The sequence below is a fragment of the Lissotriton helveticus genome, chromosome 2_1 (genome assembly GCF_964261635.1).
Source record: "Lissotriton helveticus chromosome 2_1, aLisHel1.1, whole genome shotgun sequence".
In the NCBI taxonomy this organism is placed as follows: domain Eukaryota; kingdom Metazoa; phylum Chordata; class Amphibia; order Caudata; family Salamandridae; genus Lissotriton; species Lissotriton helveticus.
This window is the reverse complement of record NC_136059.1, coordinates 824,049,181-824,068,665: the sequence shown is the minus strand read 5'-3', so window position 1 is coordinate 824,068,665 and position 19,485 is coordinate 824,049,181. Positions and strand designations below refer to the sequence as shown.

Genomic DNA, 19,485 nt, shown 5'->3' with positions numbered 1-19,485 from the left:
GTGAAATTCCTTGGCTGCGTCGGTCGCATCGAAGGGGGGGGGGGGGGGGGGTTTGACAGAGGGTGGTGTTGAGGTGCTCCTCTGATCTTGCTCCAGTTCAGTCGTGGCGGGCGCAGGGTGGGTTTGGGTGAGGTGGTGGTGTTGAAAGTGAAGTGGATGCAGTGGTGGTCATTCCAGGGGGGCTGGGTGGTGTGGCAGAAGCAGGTGTTTTTTCCTCCTGCGAAGACGCGGTCAAGGGGGTGGCCCGCTCTGTGGGTGGGTGTGTTGACGAGCTGCTTCAGCCCTAGGTTGGCGAGGTTGTCGAGGAGAGTGGTTGAGTCGGGGTCGTTGTCGAGGTGGAAGTTCAAGTCCCCGAGTAGAATGTAGACCGTGGAGGTGATGGCGTGGGGTGCGGCGAGCTTGACGATGGTAGCTGCATGGTGGGTGCGAGGTCCTGGGGGTCTGTAGATGAGGGTGCCGCGTAGCGTGGTCCTAGGGCTTGTCTGCATCTGGAAGTGGAGGTGTTCTGTGTTGGAGTGGGGGTCACTCGTGCTGGATGTGTAGAGTCGGAGGGGGGTCTTGTGTACGATTGAGAGTTTTCCTTCTGTGCGGAGCGGACGGTTCGGTCTCTGGATCTTGTAGCCGTCTGGGATGGCGGTGGCGATGTCGGCACCGGAGGTGGCGTTGGTCCAGGTTTCCGTGAAAAAGGGGACGTCGGGCGAGAGGGTTAGCCATTATGAAGGGGAGGTGGAGGGACATGCAGCTGGGAGGCAGGAGCTGGTTGGTAGGGGGCGGGGACAAGGGTCAGCGGCGGGAGTGGAGGGAACCAGTAAGCCTGAAAGAAATGGACAGAGCAAACAACAGCAGCAGGCACAATCAGCCTAAATAAACGTAAATAAGCCACAGAGTGCACACCAGTGAAAACCTGAATCAGGGTAGCCTCGACCCCTGCAACAAAGGTGGTTGGCCTCGGAGGCGACGCAGAGCACAGCGGAGGTGCCAGGGAGAGTGTAGACAAAGGACCCAGGTATTAAATAATACTCATAAAAAAAGCTTATTGGGTCCGTTGATTCGGGCGTGTGCATGCATGGGGGAAGCATGGGAAGGCTTTCTAAAGGCTACTAGATTTTTTTTGCTTCTAACACTGGTTGCCTTGCAAGGTTTTGCTGCTACAATTACACAAAACCCTCATACACTTGAATGGCATGTTCCATCAAAGGGTGTTTTTGCTTGACACCAAAGCAAACCAATTTAAATTGGGGTGGGCTAAACCTAACCCTGAGCTCTTTTGTATTTTTTTGTGCACTGATGACTGCCACATCTGTAGAGCATATTTGTATAGGTTCATATGTTTTATGCAGGCTGTGTGGAGACTGTGGGATTAAACTTGCCCATGGTTGACAGATTGCTTTTCCTTTATTTGCATCTCCTCAAAGCAACTTTATAAACAAAACGGTTGATTGTGATCCTTCACGTCATGAGAGTAAACTTGAGATACAGGTCATCTGGAGGATATAGGCTGCTGTGTTACTTTCATATCTGAGGACAGCCTCTTCAAAATTAACTACTTCAGGGGTAATCGATTATAATCAGGATACAACTGTGGAGTGTATCTAAGCTCTTTGTTTTTTTCTTCAGTGTTAAAATTTTATGCTTGGCTGTTAAGACAGAATCTCAATCGGATTTTTCTGAAGAACAAAAGTAGTTTCTTTTTATGTCATGAAACCGCACTGCATTTGTATGGGGAGAAAACCTAGTCCTCTGCTGAGAACACTTAGTTAACTGTACATCACTCAGATTACCCAATAAGAGTCTGTGGGATTCTGTTGACCTACCCTTGCTACTCATTATTCAGGAGGAGTCCTAATCTCCATTGTAATTGGGGTTGCTGCTGTTGTCCTGGACTCCACAATCTTCGTCTCTCTGTCTCTTCCTTAAAGATGGTTAAAGGATTAACTTGGACGGTGCCAGTTTGTGGATATGGACCTGACACTAATGATACCACTGGGGGTGAACAGCGGAGGTGGGTGGAGGCTTTGGGGAGGGGGGGGGAGGGTAGGTTGAAAGGTGCTTGGTCCTTCTATTTCTCTTTCCCACTCAATTAAATTAGGTTACCCTTTCTTTTTGCTTTGTTATTTTTTGTAGTTGTGGTTTCAAATAATGTTCTTCTGTTGTGTAGCATTTTAGGATCCAAGCGTAATTTACCGATTCATGCCCTTATATAGGTAGAATTCACAAGACCCTTATATAGGCATAGAAATCATAACCATATTTAGACATAGCCCATGAAGTCCAAATACAGGCATGGCTACATCCACTCGTTCCAAAAAGTCACAACGATTTCTTGGAAAACTCGGCTTCAGCAGTCAGAGACATCCCCATGCTTGAATATTGATTTGTCAAAGAATTCATGGAGTTTTCAAAGAACTACCATTCCCTTGGGGTTCTTTGATGGCTATATGCACCAGTGTTGCCATTTGTCGAATGTGAGGCTACAATCTACTGGGTTCTCAGGCGACATCCAGTCCTCCCTGATGGACATGCTGTTCAATGGGACTTGTCTTGTACAGGGACAAGGCTGACTCTGCCCTTGAACATTTCAAGGAAAATAGGGCTACTGCTTGCTCTCTGGGCCGTTCTACAGAGCCTCTCCAGCAACAATCCCAGTGCTCCTTTCGTGGCTTTGGACGAGTGTCCCTTACCGCAAGCCTGTCCCACCCCAGTAGGGAACCCAGCTGTTTTACAGGAGAGGCAGTGGTGTCCCCCCTCTCCGCAGCCAAGATGCTATCCATTAGTAAGCGATCACACAGGAAAGGTGGGTCCTTCAAATTGTTCACAAAGGCCCAAGCCTTACCCATCCTTTAATCCCCACCACACCTTCCACCGTCTATTCAACTTCTGATGGAGGACCTGTGGAAATGTGCAGGGTTCACCCTTCTCTTTGTCCACGGGCCCTTCAGACTTTTATACTGAGTTTGTTGCAGAGTAAGCATGTAGACTCAAATAGAAGGCACAGGCCTACACAGAAATAGTTACAGCCAGACATGGGCAGATGAGTAATCACTTGGGCCCAGATGTAGGTAAAAAATATTTAACGATTCTTAATTACCGAATTTTACCGATTCGGTAATTAAGAATCGGTAAATATGAAGGGTGGACATGTAGGTCCATCCAGATGTGTATTTTAACGAATCGGTAAAAATCGGTATTTACCGAATCGGTAAATACCGACCGGTAATGCTCCATTCATTCCTATGGGCTTTGAAGCCCATAGGAATGAATGGGGCATTACCGGTCGGTATTTACCGAATCGGTAAATACCGATTTTGACAAGGGTGCAGGGGGTCACTTTGACACCCTCTAGCACCCCCAAAAAAGGGTCGGGGGCCATATGGCAGGCATACCTGCCCTAAGGGCAGGTCTGCCTGTCATATGGCACAGGTGTGCATGCACACATGTGCATGCACACCTGAATCGGTATTTCACCATCAAATTGAATTTGATGGTAAAATACCGATTTCTTAGGCCTTGTGGGACTCATAAGAGTCCCACCTACATATCAATTTTACAGAATCTGTAAAAATACCGGTCGGTAAATTTACCGACCGGTATATTTACAGATTCGGTAAAATTACCGATCGGTAAATTTACCGAACGGTAAATTTACCGATTCTGCCCCCTACATCTCAAAATCCTTTTACCGGTCGGTAACGGCCGAATTCGGCCGTTACCGACCGGTAAAACCCTACCTACATCTGGCCCTTGGTCAGCAAAGTGGGAGGGGGAACATAACTGCTATGGCATCGCTAAGAGATTGACAGTTGAGTCTGAGACCAGGTGTTCTGTCAGCTACAAACTCTTTAGAATGCATATTGCTTTTAGCTGAGTTAGGAAGTCAACTAACAGACAGCTCAGGCAGGTGTTGGCAGGTGATGGCTGACAAGCTTAGAAGTGAGGCAAGAGGCTTGGTGAGGTTCCTAACATGGAAGGGCAATGGCTTTTTAGATAGAAGAGAGGCGGTTCTAAATGAGGTCCGCTGTATTAACCCAGACATATTGCCCCTCCAAGAAACTCATTTAGTGGGCAATAAATGCCCCTTCCTGGTAAGGCTGGTATTCGCACAGGTGTTCCATGCTGGGTTCATTAGGAGATCGAGTGGAGTGGAGTGGCCACCTTCATCCATAGTCATCTTCTCTTAAAGGTAACCTGAGTATGGCAAGACAACTTGGGCAGATATGTGGCAGTAGCAGGCATCCTACAGGGTCAACCACTATCCCTGGTAGCATTTATGCCCCACACAGGCTCTCTATGGAGTTCCTCAGAATCTTGGGAGACCTCTTGCTACAGCTCCCTGGAGGAACTTGAGCACTGGGAGGAGATGAAATACTGGATAACTGCAGTTACAGGTAGGTAACGCATTTCTTATCCAGTATTATTAGTGTCTTTCATAGATTCACATGCTTGAATCACAGTAGCAAGCAATGAGGAAAGCACATTTCAGATTGCATAGGATATACAGGACATTAGATAAAACCATATCAAACGACTAACAGAAAGATGCATTTGCAATCTACAAATACCATCACTACAATACAGAAATGTGCATACATGAGAAGGATGGAGGGAGGAAAGAGGGCTCACCTTTACTGAAACAGATGACGAAGTACTGCTTGTCCCACCGCAGCATCCTTCATGTCATGTCAAAGGTTCTTATATAGCGCCTCATCACCGCAAGGTCTCAAGGCGCTTGCTTTGGGAACCCGTCCTGGCTTTTCCCTGCGAGATAACCCCTACTGGGCATCCCCAAGGTGAAAGCCAGGCACCCCGCCGCGGGGGGGCCGTAGTGGAGATTAAGAAAGCTATTGCCCAGAGTTGCAGAGTGTGAACCCGTGATTAGAGTAGGCACCGAAGCGAGAATTATCGAGTCCGTGGACATTTGAGCTCAAGACCCTGCCGCGTCGGGAATTGAACCCTGGTCCCGGGTCTGACCTCTGCTTCAGGGTCTGCCTCCTCTAACCAGTGAGCCACGCTTCTCCGCTTCATGAGTTCTGTGTCCAGGCAGTAATGCCTAGTGAAGGTATGTGGCGACTTCCATGTTGCCGCTCTACAAACGTCTATGACTGGCACTCCTGCAAAAAGTGCCATGGATGTAGATATTGCCCTGGTAGAGTGAGCTCGCACCCTAGATTGCAGGGGCTGCCCTGCCTGTTCATGACAAAACGAAATAGCTGCAGAAATCCAGCGGGATATACTTTGCTTGGTGAGTGGAAGACCTCTTCAGGGTCTACCGTAAGCTACAAATAGCTGATGAGACTTCCTGAAGGTTTTTGTCTTTTCAATATAGAATTTAAGGCAGCGCTTAAGATCTAGAGAGTGCAACGACCTTTCCGCTGCCGTCGTGGGATTCGGAAGAAAAAGCGTAAGACCACCGGCTCATTGAGATGGAAGTCCGACGGGACTTTTGGAATAAACTTTGGATTTGTCCGTAAGATTACTCTATCCTGCTTGAATTGCAGGAAAGGCTCCGGTATTGATAAAGCTTGAAGCTCACTCACCCGTCTTGCGGAGGTGAGTGCAAGTAGGAGGGCTGTCTTCCAAGAGAGGTATTTCATGTCAGCCCTGTGTACCGGCTCAAAGGGATGCTTCATAAGCTGGTTAAGGACAGTGTTCAGGTGCCAGGTAGGTGGCAAAATTCTCACAGGGGGAAAGGTCCTGTAGAGTCCTTTTAAAAATTGTTTGACCAATCTGTTAGACCAAAGAGAAGGGCCAGTAGGAGATCTTCTGTAACGGGATATCGCCGCCAAATGGACCCTGATGGAAGCATGAGCCAGGCCGGAGTTCGCTAGATGGAGAAGATAAGGCAATATTTGTTCCGGAGAGGAAGAGAAAGGATGTATACCTTTACCTTTACACCAGATGCAAAACCTTTTCCATTTCAAAGAGTATGTTTTGTTGGTGCTATTAGCCCGTGCCCAAGCCAAGATTGCTCAACATTCTGGAGGGATAATCAAACTTTGAAATTCTCTGAACTCAGGAGCCAAGCGGCTAATTTGAGTGAGGCCAGATTCGGATGCTGGACTTGCTGGTTGCACATCGTGAGGAGAGATGGGAGCTTCTTCAGACGTATCGGCGGTTCCAGAGATAGACGGTGGAGTTCAATGAACCAATGTTGGCGTGGTCAAGTTGGGGCTACCAGAATGAGAGTACAGCGCTCCGCCCGCAGCTTTCTGAGGACCCTGGGAATCATTGGAAATGGTGGAAAGGCGTACGCAAAGACATTGCACCATGCGATCGAAAATGCATTCCCTAGGGACCCTTTCTGGGGATGCCAACTTGCGAAGTGTGGGCATTTGGTGTTGGACCTTGTGGCAAACAGGTCGATCTGGGGAGTGCCCCATCTCGGAGGTACGGAGGAAGGGTTCTGCATGACTTTAACACTCTGGTCCCATAAATAATCAATAATGGGTATTGATCTAACTGATTTCTTGAGGGGTTCTTTAAAATCATACAACAAGCAGTCTTGTTCTTGAGAGATCATTGATATTTTAAAACATTGAGCGGCCCTCTCAACTACGTTATGGAACCCTCCAATGTCACCTGGTGGAGAATCTGCGGGCGCAGGCACTGGAGACGCGGGAGAGGGAATGACCGTCATCCCAGTCATCATGCATAGATTGAGTATCTTGCAGTTCTCCCTCTTCCTGCTGTTCTTCCTCTTCCGAAGTCGGAGGATGTGGCAGATCAAACCACTCGGGCTGAACACTCAAAGGTGGAGGCCGTGGTCTTGGTGATGGAGATACTGTGGTAGGTGGAGGAGCAGGAGACTCTGGAAACCTCTGTTTGTAGTCTTGAATGAGGTACCTTAAGTCGGTAACTAAAGAGGCTGGAAGGCAAACCATAGGAGGAGGTGGCGGATGATATTCCTCCTCCTGATCCTCTTCTTCATCCGAACTTTGACACTTTACATGAAGCTTCGAAGGGCTTGTAGCCGTCTGAAACATGTCCCCTTCATCTGAATCTTTCTCTTGAAGAAGACATGCTGGAGGCAGTGGTTGAACTCTGCTTGGCAATGTTAAAGCCGGCGTGAGCGCCTTTTTCGTGATCCTTAGGCGTACACATGTGGTTTGTAGGGCATAATCCAGCATTGTCGACGAGCTAGTCGACGACCACGCCGTCGACGGGCTCGTCGACAATGCTGGAGCGTCGACGGGTGTCGTAGTCGGTGGAGTCATAGTCGACGGGGACGCCGTCGACGGTGGAGACATCCCTGTCGTCGACGATGTCCTCGTCGACGATGTCCTCGTCGACGGTATCTTCGTCGACGAACCCTTAGTAAACAACGTCTTCATCGATGGTGTCGACGATATTGGCTTCGTCGTCGAGGTAGTCGCCGATCCAGTCGTCGGCGAGGCCAGCGTCGACGGCGGCTTCGACGTCGACGGTGTTTTCTTGATGGCTATCGTCGACGACAAAGTCTTACCTGCCATTGACGATGGGGTCGTAGTCGTCGATGAGGATAATGACGACGATGCCGTCGACGTAGAAACAGTCGTCGTGGACGTAGATACATATGATGCAGTAGACACAGCTTTTTTCGACGATGAAGAGGTCGTCAACAATGCCGTCTTCGACGGTGTCGAAACAGGCTTTTTGAAGGTGTGAACTTCCTGAGAGGAAACCTTCACAGAATTTGCCTTAGAGAGAACCTCTGAAGACTTCTTTGATGTCTTCTTTTCAGGAGGAGCCGTAGGGCTTGGAGAAGCCACCCTAGGTCTCTTTAGAGAAGATTTTGAAGAGACTGAAGAACCTTCACTTTCCTCAGAAGATTCAAGGTGGTCCCTGTCTTTCAGCCACTGGAGCCAAATTAAAAGGCATCCTTCACGGTCCTTGAGGGTTTTAGTGGAAAAGGTACGACATACCTTGCAGTCTTTAGAAGAATGGTCCGGATACAGGCAATATAGGCAGTCTTTATGCTGGTCATCAACATGTAGCCTTTTCTTTCCACATGAACCACAGGATCTAAAAAGACCCTTTTTTGGTGTGTCAGCCATGATAGTATCAGCAATCACAGACGAAACAGGATAAAATATCCAAGAACACTGGAAACCAGTTGTGAAGAAAAAATCTGAGCAGAGCTCAGAGGAGACTCCCTTAGCACAACGTGCGGTAGAAAATCTGAGGGACTGAGGCTCCTTCCAGGAGGGTTCTAGAGGGAGGTGACAGCTGATTGGCTCTTTTCTAGAGTTTGGTCCTTTCTGCAAAAGGACAGGAATAGGTAACTTTAGGCCTATTTATCTATATGCCTATGGGACATTACTTTATTTATGTACCGGGGACTCCCATTCCGACGACGGGGGAAGGGTTCAGGCATGTGAATCTATGAAAGACACCCATAATACTGGATAACTTAAAGGGGTTGTCAATGCACAGCGGTATAGGTCCCCGACCGGCTCCATGACACATCCTGCAAACCTAGATAACGTCCTGCTACACATTCTTTTCCGTGGCACATAAGTTGTTTTCGCGACTAGATTATTTTGCTGATAGCCGGGTTCAAGGCCCTCAAGGAGATGGAGGCTCACATTCTTGCACACAGATTGTCCAACCACTTTTCAGTTGCACTCACAATAAGGGTGGTATCAAGCTAGTAAGAACCTACCTGGAGCCTTAGTGCATGGGTAGTTGAAGATCAAGTGTGCAGGGATCAGATAATGGCAGCTACCGAAAATTACTTGTCACTTAATAAGGGATCTGTTGCATCAGTGTGGATACTCCGGGAATCACTCAAGGCCACCCTGGGAGGCGAGATAATTAGTCATCTGGCTAGAAGGAGGAGGAAGCAGCAGGAGGTTACTGACATTCAGGCAGGCATCCTGGAGTTAGAGGCCTAGTAACAATCGATCCATGCCGCAGTTCTTCTCCGGAAACTGCTCTACTCACAGAATATTCTACACCAAACTCTAGTTGACGAAACATGCATGATATGGCTCGCGGCGCAGAGTTGTATATACCAGTGGGTATAAAAAAAAAAAAACAGTAAAACCTTGCATTAGCTTTTTAATTGCACCTATAAACACAATAACATCAACCACATTCTAGAGTGGCTCACGATTACTGGAGCGCAACGCTATCTCTTGCAGATTTACTGCCTACTACGCAGATCTAGACTCACATCCTGGGGAAAGGGTGCTCCTTGAGTGTTGGATCAGGGCTGAAGAGATGAGGGAGGCTCTGACTCTATTACAATCAGGTAAAACTCCAGGTCCAAATGGGTTCCCTGTGGAACCTTATAATGGCCTTAGGATATGCTTCTGACATATCTGTGCAGAGCCAACAAGGTATTTATACCCACATTTACACAGCCCACAACCCAATGCACATCATATCACCCAATACCCTCCTGAATGTTGAGGTTAAGATCTGGGTGAAGGCTCTGGCAAATAGACTAGTAAGTTAGTGGGCTCCCTAATGCACCCGGCTTAGGCAGGATTCATGCCTCATCGCGTCACCAGGAACACTATTTGCTGTGTCAATAACACACTGGCTCTGTTTGGTAATCAACCTGGTGTATAATCCCCGATTTTGATTTACTTCCACAAAGCCTTTGATTCTGTGACTACCTATTCTCCTTACTCGCTAGGATGGATTTTGGCCCTTGATACATTAGTAGCATCAAATTGCAGTACACAACTTTGACAGCACGGATCAATATAGAAATCAGTGTGTGGAAAAATTTCCAATACGGCGTGGCATAGGATCAGGGATTCCCGCTGTCTCCTCATCACTTCCCACAGGCTACAGAGACTCTCACAGAATTGTTCAAGATAGAGGCTCAGGTAAAAGGTTTCATGTGGGCTTCGGGCATCATAGAGAGTTGTGCTATATGCCAACAATGTCCTGGTCTTCATGGACGAACCATTGCGGTCTGGACCTCGGATCATTCAGATGATGTGCAATCCACAAATAGCCTTAAGACTTCAACTTATCAACTTAACCTGAATGACAACTCTCAATCTCCACTGACTTGGACGGGTAACATTTAAGTGTTGAGTGAGGAATTCAAATACCTGGGTATCTATGTCTCTAGGAATTTTCTACAAGCATGGGGAAAGAATCTAGAACCCCAACTCAACAGACTGACTAGAGATATTGGATTTTGGTTTCTATTCACCCTTCCTTTCTGGGCTAGAAAATCGATCTTTAAGATGGTGGTATTACTCAGTCTTCTCCATCAACGCCAGAATATTTTTTAATTCCATCCTTGCCTCCTTTTAAACCCTGCTCAATGCATCATAGAGATGCTTTTTAGGGGATCACAACTCCAAGGTCTGGATCAACAAAATGCGTTAACTCTTCCTTTGATGGAGGGAAATCGCCACCCCATATGTGATTGCATTCTACAAGGCCTCAAATGAAGTTGTCCTAAATGAATGGAGGTTCAATAGATTTGATGATCTAGCATTTGAATTAAAAAGATGGACGATGAGGTGCACTCAGGTTTCTCACTTGCTATATGGAGGCTCAATCCCATCCCCGTCCTCCTTCAGCCAGCCATTAAGGTAGTGCTTGCAATCTGGAACACAACACTCAGAGACCTAGGCTGGACTAACCACCTGAAACATGAAACACCATTGTGGACTTGGCCTCCTCTCCACAAGGGGATGGAACTCCAAGTATTTAGGCAATGGGACCTCCCTGGGTTCGACACTTGGGGATCACATGACAGGGACCACACTCACATCATTTACTGACTTACAAGCCAAGTATGGCCTTCACCACAGTCAATTTTATTGTTACCTACAGCTCAGGCATGCTCTTACATCATAAATCTCCAAATTTTGAGGTGCACCCAGATTGTAGCCCACTGGAAGTCAAAATTCTCCTCAAAGCAGCAGTCAAGCATAACATTTTACATGTACATATAAATCCCTGGTGAATAACACCCCTGATTCCTATATGCAGCTGTGGGAAGCTTGGGAGTGAAACCTTGGTTAACTAACGGATGATGATTGGCAGGAGGCATTAGAATCCCCAGGTGAGTTTGCCATCACAACTATATTTCATGTCATTCAGCTGAAATACTTGCACCGGGTTTATCTCACTAGACATAGCCTGTGGAGGATGGGTATGGTTGCCTTGCCACTTGGTCTGCATTACTCTTCTCAGCAAGGAGATTTCTTTCCTAGGATCTTGCAACGTAGTGGCCTGACCGAGTTCTGGACGGGGGCTTTTGCATATTTGGAGGCTATTCTGAGCTGGTATCTCGCTAGAGATCCTAGGCTTGTATTGCTTCACACTGCAGTCAATGTGGAAGGTGACAAATGTAGGAGAGCCCTGTTGAGGCTTGGATTGGTGGTTGCCATGCGTGATACCTTACGAGCATGAAAGAATATGCCCCCCCCCCCCTTTGAAGAGTTGGAAGAATTGGTACGGATCATTGCATGCCCTTGGAATGTCCCATATACAGCGCCAGGGGTTACCACCATAAACATAGTAGAATCTGGGGAGTCGGGGGCAAATGTTTGATTCCATTTAGATTTGTGGGGGAGTGCTTATGACCCCAGTCTGAGGAAGAGTAAATGGGTGAGACTTAGCAATGGACTGGAAAAGATGCACAGTTCAGACAGTGTTTTATGTAGTAAGGTGGAATGGTAAATATGTCTTGCTTTTCCTTTTGAACACATCCACTTGTTTGTAAACTATTGTACTGCTACGAAACTAAAAATGGTAAGAACATTTTATATTTTTATATTATTACATATATTAAAAAGCTGAATTGTAGGATCCTACAAGCAAATTCTCAGAAGACACAATTATATTATATTAACTGTATAGAGCTACATACCTTTCCCTGCTGCATTGAACAGTCTACGCATCCAACTTGAATATTTCCATGCTTTGTTCCAGGAATAATCTGCAATCTTTCGAAATCACTCCCCAGGATCACAATATCACAGCCAGAGGCATATGCCTAAAACATGTAAAAAAATGACCTATGAACATAAAGCGATTACATGCAAAACTGATGAAAATGCTCAATTATCAAGAAATTCAGAGTTTCGGCTCTGCTATCATACAGTGAAAGAAGTCTAACCTCCCATGGACAAACGATCCACAACATATCACATAAGAGAACACTGTGGTTGAATATATTTTAACACTTCATGCCTCATCCACAGCAATGGACCCAACTCAATAGGTCACTTCAACTTTGCTTGTTATAGTCACCCTCTCTGGCATTTGTCCAATTCTGGAAGTCAAAAATACAGTATTCGGTTCTCTTACACTCACGGAGATCTAATCAGAAGAAAAAGGAAGATTGTGCCATAGCATCATCTACAAAACAATGAAAAGACATCATATGAAGTACTGTATAGCACTCTGGGGGCCACGGTGTACGTATACTACCCAGTCAGGGATCACCTCGGACACACGGTCAAGTTCTGGACACCATATCTGTATTACTGTGTAACGTGCGAAAAGCTCAACCTAAAACATTGAAGCCTTAAAGGAAGTACAGCTAAAATAGATGGAGTTCTGTGCCTCTCATTTGATGTGTTGTGACCAGATCTGAAGGCCTCATTTGAGAAGAGAGAGAGAAGAGAGAGAGAAGAGAGAGAGAAGAGAGAGAGAAGAGAGAGAGAAGAGAGAGAGAAGAGAGAGAGAAGAGAGAGAGAAGAGAGAGAAGAGAGAGAAGAGAGAGAAGAGAGAGAAGAGAGAGGAGAGAAAAGAGAGAAGAGAGAGGAGAGAAAAGAGAGGAGAGAAAAGAGAGGAGAGAAAAGAGGAGAGAAAAGAGGAGAGAAAAGAGAGGAGAGAAAAGAGAGGAGAGAAAAGAGAGGAGAGAAAAGAGAGGAGAGAAAAGAGAGGAGAGAAAGGAGAGGAGAGAAAGGAGAGGAGAGAGAGAGAGAGAGAGAGAGAGAGAGAGAGAGAGAGAGAGAGAGAGAGAGAGAGAGAGAGAGAGAGAGAGAGAGAGAGAGAGAGAGAGAGAGAGAGAGAGAGAGAGAGAGAGAGAGAGAGAGAGAGAGAGAGAGAGAGAGAGCGCAGCAAAGGGCAGAATAGACAGGTGAGTGAATACCTAAAGTGTTTTTTTTAATAGTATTGCTTTACTGAATTGTAGATGTGTGTGAAAGTGCTGGTGTCATAGTGTAAAGTGAATGGGTAAGTGGACTGATGGTGGGGTTGATGGATTAGCACAAGTTGGTGAATGGATAAGCACAGGTTGGTGAACGGGTGTATGGATAGGCAGATGGATAAACAAGCCAAAGACCACTGGGGTAATGGGAGGCAGAATACCAGCATTCAACAATTCCTCCTACAACGTTAGGAGTCAGTAGATCTGCATTAAGGGATTGATTTCCAGAAATGACTGCAAAAGAAACTGAGAGCTATATTCGGAGACGATTTTGAGCATAATACATGAAGCTCGAATATAATATTTTTGGATAGATCATTCCAGTGCAGCTTTTTGAGATGGATAGAAATATGTTCACGTATGTTTAATTTAGGCAGGATCCTTGAGGTAGTACTTTGTATCAGTAGAAGAAAATTAGTATGAGTGAGGGGGAGAGGAGAGCAGGATACACTGCATGTTCAAAAATTGATACATTAGGATGCCTAGGCTTTTGACGTTCTCAGAAGTTCCTAAAGGATGCACAAGGATGATGGTATTGGATCATAGTCAAAATAAACCGTTAAGTATAAGCAGAATATCCATTATTGAGGGATTGAGTTTTAAAGAAAACTTTTCTCCATCCATAAACGAGTATCTTCCGGGGCTTGAAGAACATCCACTTTTGATTCCCAGTGTCTTGGAGATTAAAGAGAACATGCATACCTACATGTATACATTTGTTATATTCCGGCAGTAGATGGGCCAGAGGAAAAACATATATATTAATCAGCAACAGATCCCTGTGAAACATCCACCAAACAGTTTTGGGGGAAGATTTAAAGGAACCTAATTGGACTGGTTGAGTAATTCAGAAAGGAAAGATTTTATTCAGAGGAGTGCTTGGTCCTCGACTCTCTAGCTACAGAGAATATCATGATTGACGGTGCTGAACGCAGACGAGAGACGGAGTAGTATAGTAGCACCAAACCGTCATTATCAACCATCAAGTGAAGGTTCTCCTTAACAGAGAACACAGCACTGTTTCAGTACCCATGCCTGGGCTGAAGCCACCCGATTTATCGTGAGAAATGTTATTGGATTCCACAACATTTTGAAATTAGTTAATGGCGGCTTTCTCAAATAGTATTGGAGAAGTGAGCTGGGGAAAAAAATTGCACAATCAGTAGGGTATAAGATTTCTTTTTATTTTTTAGAAGAAGGCAAACCACTGCTGTTTTATAATCGGGAGGAACCACGACTGAAATAAATGAGGTGTTGAACAAGTCAGTAATGTAGGGGCCAATAGCTACTTTTACTGTTTAATGGCTTTACCAGGACAGATATCCATGTTATGTGATTGATAGGATATACAGAGTCGAGTCCGAAATATTAAGTGGAGTAAATCAAGTATGTTCAGCAATTGTAGAAGAATGAGGTTCAGGATTAAGACAATTAACTTCTAGAGGAAACTCTTCCTGATCAAATAACTGGTCGACAAGAGTTTTAAAAGGGAAGGTAGAGCTACATACACACGAAGTATTAAGATCTGTTTGTTTTTCAACTCCTTTCAAAATTTCTCTGAAGGCATTTGTAGCAGTTGTAATTTTGGGAGAACCTTGCTAGATGGTTATATTTCTTTGGTCGTCGAACATCAACAATTTATATCACATTGGGCATTATTTTTAGGTCAGCATCTCTCCAACTACCTAAGATACTATTTTTCTTACCCCAGTTCTGGCGTGTAACATTTATAAGAAATAACTTTTTCCTTGCATAGTAATTGTATTATTCTGACAATGTTTTCAACAGCCATTTCTAAAATGGGTTTGAATTTATTTAGTTTATTAGTAACACTATTCTCCATTTCGGTGCCTCCACAAAATGTCAAGCTCTCATACCATATGTGAAATTAGCTTAAGTAATTGCACATTATATATGTGAAATGATGATGGTTTTAAACATACCTGAGTTAAGGCCAGAAGAACTGGCGAGCCTGAGATCAAGGGACATATTTGTTAAGCGTAACAAATTTATAGCACCCTTAAAGGAAGGATCTGCACAAAATTTGGCACTCGCTTGGCATAGTTATTTAAGGTCCAGCATGTAAATTTTGATTCATATTAGTCCAGAAGGAAAAAGGTATGGGCGCAGGTGGTGAAAAAAAACTTGTTTGCACAGTCCAGAACAATAAGTAATTAATTTACACTTGGTTCCTTAAAAAGATCCCTCATTAAACAGCAAGTTGCCATTAGCATATGACAGCAAAATCTACTTGCTTCCATGTTGCAAACCTGTATATGATAGATACCACAAAATGCTACAGGCTCGGATTAAATGGCAAACAACATGGGCAAGCATTAGTAACCATGCCTTTCACCGAGCAATGTAGCTGCAACCGAGTTCTAGAGAACCACAATTGTTTTCAAGAAGTACCTGCAAAGTGGAGAAGTGTGGCTCAATGGTTAGAGCGGCAGACCCTGATGCAGAGGTCTAGCCCGGGGCCAGGGTTCAATTCCCCGCCTCGGCGGGTCTTGGGCTAAAAAATTCCACGGACCTGATAATTTTCGTCTCAGTGCCTATTCCAATCATGGAGTCCCACTCTGCAACTCTGGGCAATAGCTTGCTTAATCTTCACAACGGCCCCCACAACGCTAAGGATGCCTGGCCTCAACCTTGGGGGTGCCCAGGAGTGGACACCTCACAGGGAAAGCCAGGATGGGTTCCACAGCGGTATTCGTACAAGCGCCATGAGACCCTTGCGGGTGAGTAGTGCGCTATACAAGTATCAATTTACAATTTTACAATTTACAAAGAATCTTAAAAAGAAAAGGCCAGTTAAGTGCAGTGCTGGCCTTATTTGCATCTAAAACGACTGTTACATCCTGCACCATAGCTAGATAGCTTGATATGTTAAAACAAAGTAAAAAATGTAATGCAAGTTATGCATTTCATACCGGTTTTGGACAAATTAGGGTTGTTCAGCCAGCACCAACAGAGGCATAAACAGCATCTACCTGCCAGGCTTAGAATGTTGTCATAATATTGTTATTCATTTACATTATATGAAAGAATTCAATAAGATAAGTATTAAGTGACGTCTTCATTATGCTGGAGCAATTCTGTGCTTTAAGGGGAAGGATGGATGGATGGATGGTAAATTTATGAATTAACAGATGTAGAGTTTACAAGTAGACAGGCAGTTGATGGGTAAAAAGTACATGTATGTACGGACAGCATCTGTATGGTTGTGAGTTTAAGGATAGACATAAAACGGAGCCTGTGAGTCCATCCATGCTTTGAGGCTTCCCACAAGCAAATTGCTCAGTGGTTGCACAAATGTCCTGTTGCTTAACCTCCAGGCTGTATAACTGCTGCTCAGTTGTAGCATTGTATTCTGGAATCTTTAGAAAGTACATTTTAAAGGTATACCAGAGCATCCGAGTATCAAACAGTGATGATACCCAAGTACAGTACAATGGTTTATCAGATTTCAGCTGAGTATACCTGAAGGGAACCTGAACAAAATGCTCTTAGTCTGGCGACTGAGACTTGCAATATTTACTGAAATCAGGGGATCCTATAATTGTATATAGCTAAATCAACAATTAGATCAGAAAGGCATATACAGATTAGACAATAACACAGGAAAATGCATCATGAACCAACAAATAACAAGTAAACTTCTAATCAGAGCCATGAATTTGGCCCAATCAAATTCTGCCCTATTCCATTTAACAGAAGAATAGAGCGCCTAGTGTTGGTGGCTAGAATGGTCTAATTCCAAGTCTTATAGGGAGTAGAAGTCCTCATCTTAGAGGAGGCCACCCATGCCACAGCATGCACATTAACACAAAAGGGTAGCATAGAAGCTGGGGCAATCAATATATGAGCCATACATATTTACAAGCACTAGGGCAACGGTATGCATCTTACCTATTTCAATTAAATACCAACTCTTCGGTTCAAAGTCAGATTCAAATAACCTAAAACTAAGAACGAGGATACCTCCCTCTATGGGAATCATAAGAGGCAAAAACCTGATGGCAATCCATCTGATGTCAAAGGACTGACAATTATCTGGAGAGGTGAGTCTTATTCAGCATTGTGATGTCCACCCTGTATTGTTCGAGATACAGGAAAGCTGCTCTAACTTTCCTTGGATCAAACAGTTGGAGCAAATGTCATGCCGTAACACTATACAAGCAGTGGGAACCCCGAAGTTTCAACTACTGGTGAAAGGGATTCATTTAATTGTTACATTGTCCTTGCAGAGCAGGAATGTCCTGTTTCAGTAGGACGTCAAAGGCCCAGTGGTGGAGCGATAAAATGACCTTTGTCTAGGTTCATTGTGGGGCTCAGGATGCCAGTGCACAGGCTGACTGTCCCAGTGGGTGTACCACTGCTGACTGCTCTTAAGTTATAGTATAGATTACATGGATAGTTGGAAATCTCAGTGTAGGTGAGGGTGAAGGTCACGGCTACGTTGCGGTCTATTTATGGCATGTATGTTTACCTCCTCATGGAAGACAGGGTCGGTCAGCACAAACTGAACCTCCTGTGCTCGAATGTGAAGGGTCTAACTAATCACAAGGGCGATATAGAGTGTGTATTGCAATGTTGAAGAAGAGTGATGTCCCTCAGATGGTTTTCTCTCCTTTGCTTTTCGGGAGTGAAAATATTTTTAATACACAGCACAGTACAAGCACAGGAGGCAACAGTGAAGGCATTCGTCAAAATGTGTGAGAGTAAGAAAGAAAGTGAGCTGGAAAGACGAAGATTAGGCATGTGTTTTAGAATGTTAAGGGCAATCTGAACTAAGGTTAACAAGGCTACAATGCGAAAGATACTTCCTTTCGAATAAGACCAGCAAGATATAGTATAAAGTGCTCAGAATGTTTACTGCAGCCTACAGTCTTAAACATAGAAGGAGGACTACCATGGGAACATCCACTTCATCACCCTAGTTCAAGCCACAATCATGCTTACACCTTCTTTCCTTGATTACATTATAATTATTACCAACGTTCGCAGAAGTCCCTCCTCAGCAAATAACAAATAATGCAAAATTCCACATGCAAAACACTCCTATACCTGAACCCTTGGATCACATAACAAAAGCCCTTGTGACCTTGCACAGTGTACCAGTGTATCCCCAGATCCTGTTCAAAAGACTGTGCATAAAACAACGAGCACTGTATGGTACTGGGCCCTCATACCTTCAACCAACATTTTAAACCCACCTCCCCATTTGAAGCCCTTTATTCAAAACACTCCAACAAACTCAAGGGCCACGTTTCAACAAAACCAGACTCAGAGTCTGCACCTTCCCAGCCTAAGCCACAAAATGGAGTAGTTTACTCATCATCAAGATAGGTAAACTACAACAATCACCTTGCACTCAAGAAAGAACATTAGAAGAGATAACTTTTTATAGCTATCGCTCAAGTGATATTCAATCAATCCACAAGATACATTTAACAAAGATGGAACTACTACATCCCCACACACCTCTCCTAACTCTTACCACAAAGGTCATACTGCAACCACAAACCTCTGTATTAATAATTTCGATTTATAATTGCTCAGAACAGTTAGAGTGCCACACTATTGGCTGTTGGGTACCATACAACTGCCAAATAACAATATTTTAGATGACAATAGGTATTTATTCCAACATCGCAAAGCAACGTTTGTGTAAAGACTACAAAATGCCTCCCATACCAAAATGAAAGCTTCACCATGCATGCAGATCAATGGAAGAACTACTTTAGCAAGGGAAACATTACCATTATCTTTATAAGGCCAACTGTAATGCACTCAGGAAAGCAGCAACACTTTCTGCTGTGTTAAAGCTGCCGCACTGAATTCCTCCTATTCAGCATTACAAAAAAAGAAATGTATTGCTAATATGCTGCCTATTGCATGACACTTCTGCTGCAGTCCCAGTTTCCCAGATAAACAAAAGCAGGTAACCGAAAAAATGTCCATGCATTTATTTATATAGCGCTTCCTACCCCCGACGAGGCATTGCACCATATGTTCACAGCCTTCAATGATTATTCTGCCCAGGAACCTCAGACTACATCAACACAGAATCGAATGTGAAACTTTCGTTTCTGAGCTAATGTGATTAGAATTGTTTACATAGTATGTACACATCTGAAAATATTGAAATATTTCCTGCTACATTTGTCAAATATTCAAATGCTATTTATACTGTACAAAACAAAATACTGTATGTTGCAATTTTAAGTGTGTGAGTTTGAAGCATTTTCATTTGTTGCTAAATTTTTCCTTGTACTATTTGGAGGGGGCTGGTAAGAAACGAAGTTTGTGAGGCTGATTTGTAAGTAATAAGTAGGGGTGGGCAGAAAACACCCCGGCCCAGTCCCTGC

The 19,485-nt window shown here is 44.5% G+C and overlaps 1 protein-coding gene across 4 annotated transcripts in view; it reads right to left on the bottom strand.

Moving 5' to 3' along the window:
* Positions 1–19,485, bottom strand: part of DMXL1 (Dmx like 1) — a 2,287,446-nt gene that overhangs the window by 2,164,960 nt on the left and 103,001 nt on the right. For all 4 annotated transcript variants that reach the window (XM_078675553.1, XM_078675555.1, XM_078675552.1 and 1 more), the window contains exon 2: positions 11,825–11,950. In XM_078675553.1, the coding sequence (XP_078531679.1) occupies positions 11,825–11,950 (126 nt within the window). The remainder of the gene's footprint in view (positions 1–11,824; positions 11,951–19,485) is intronic.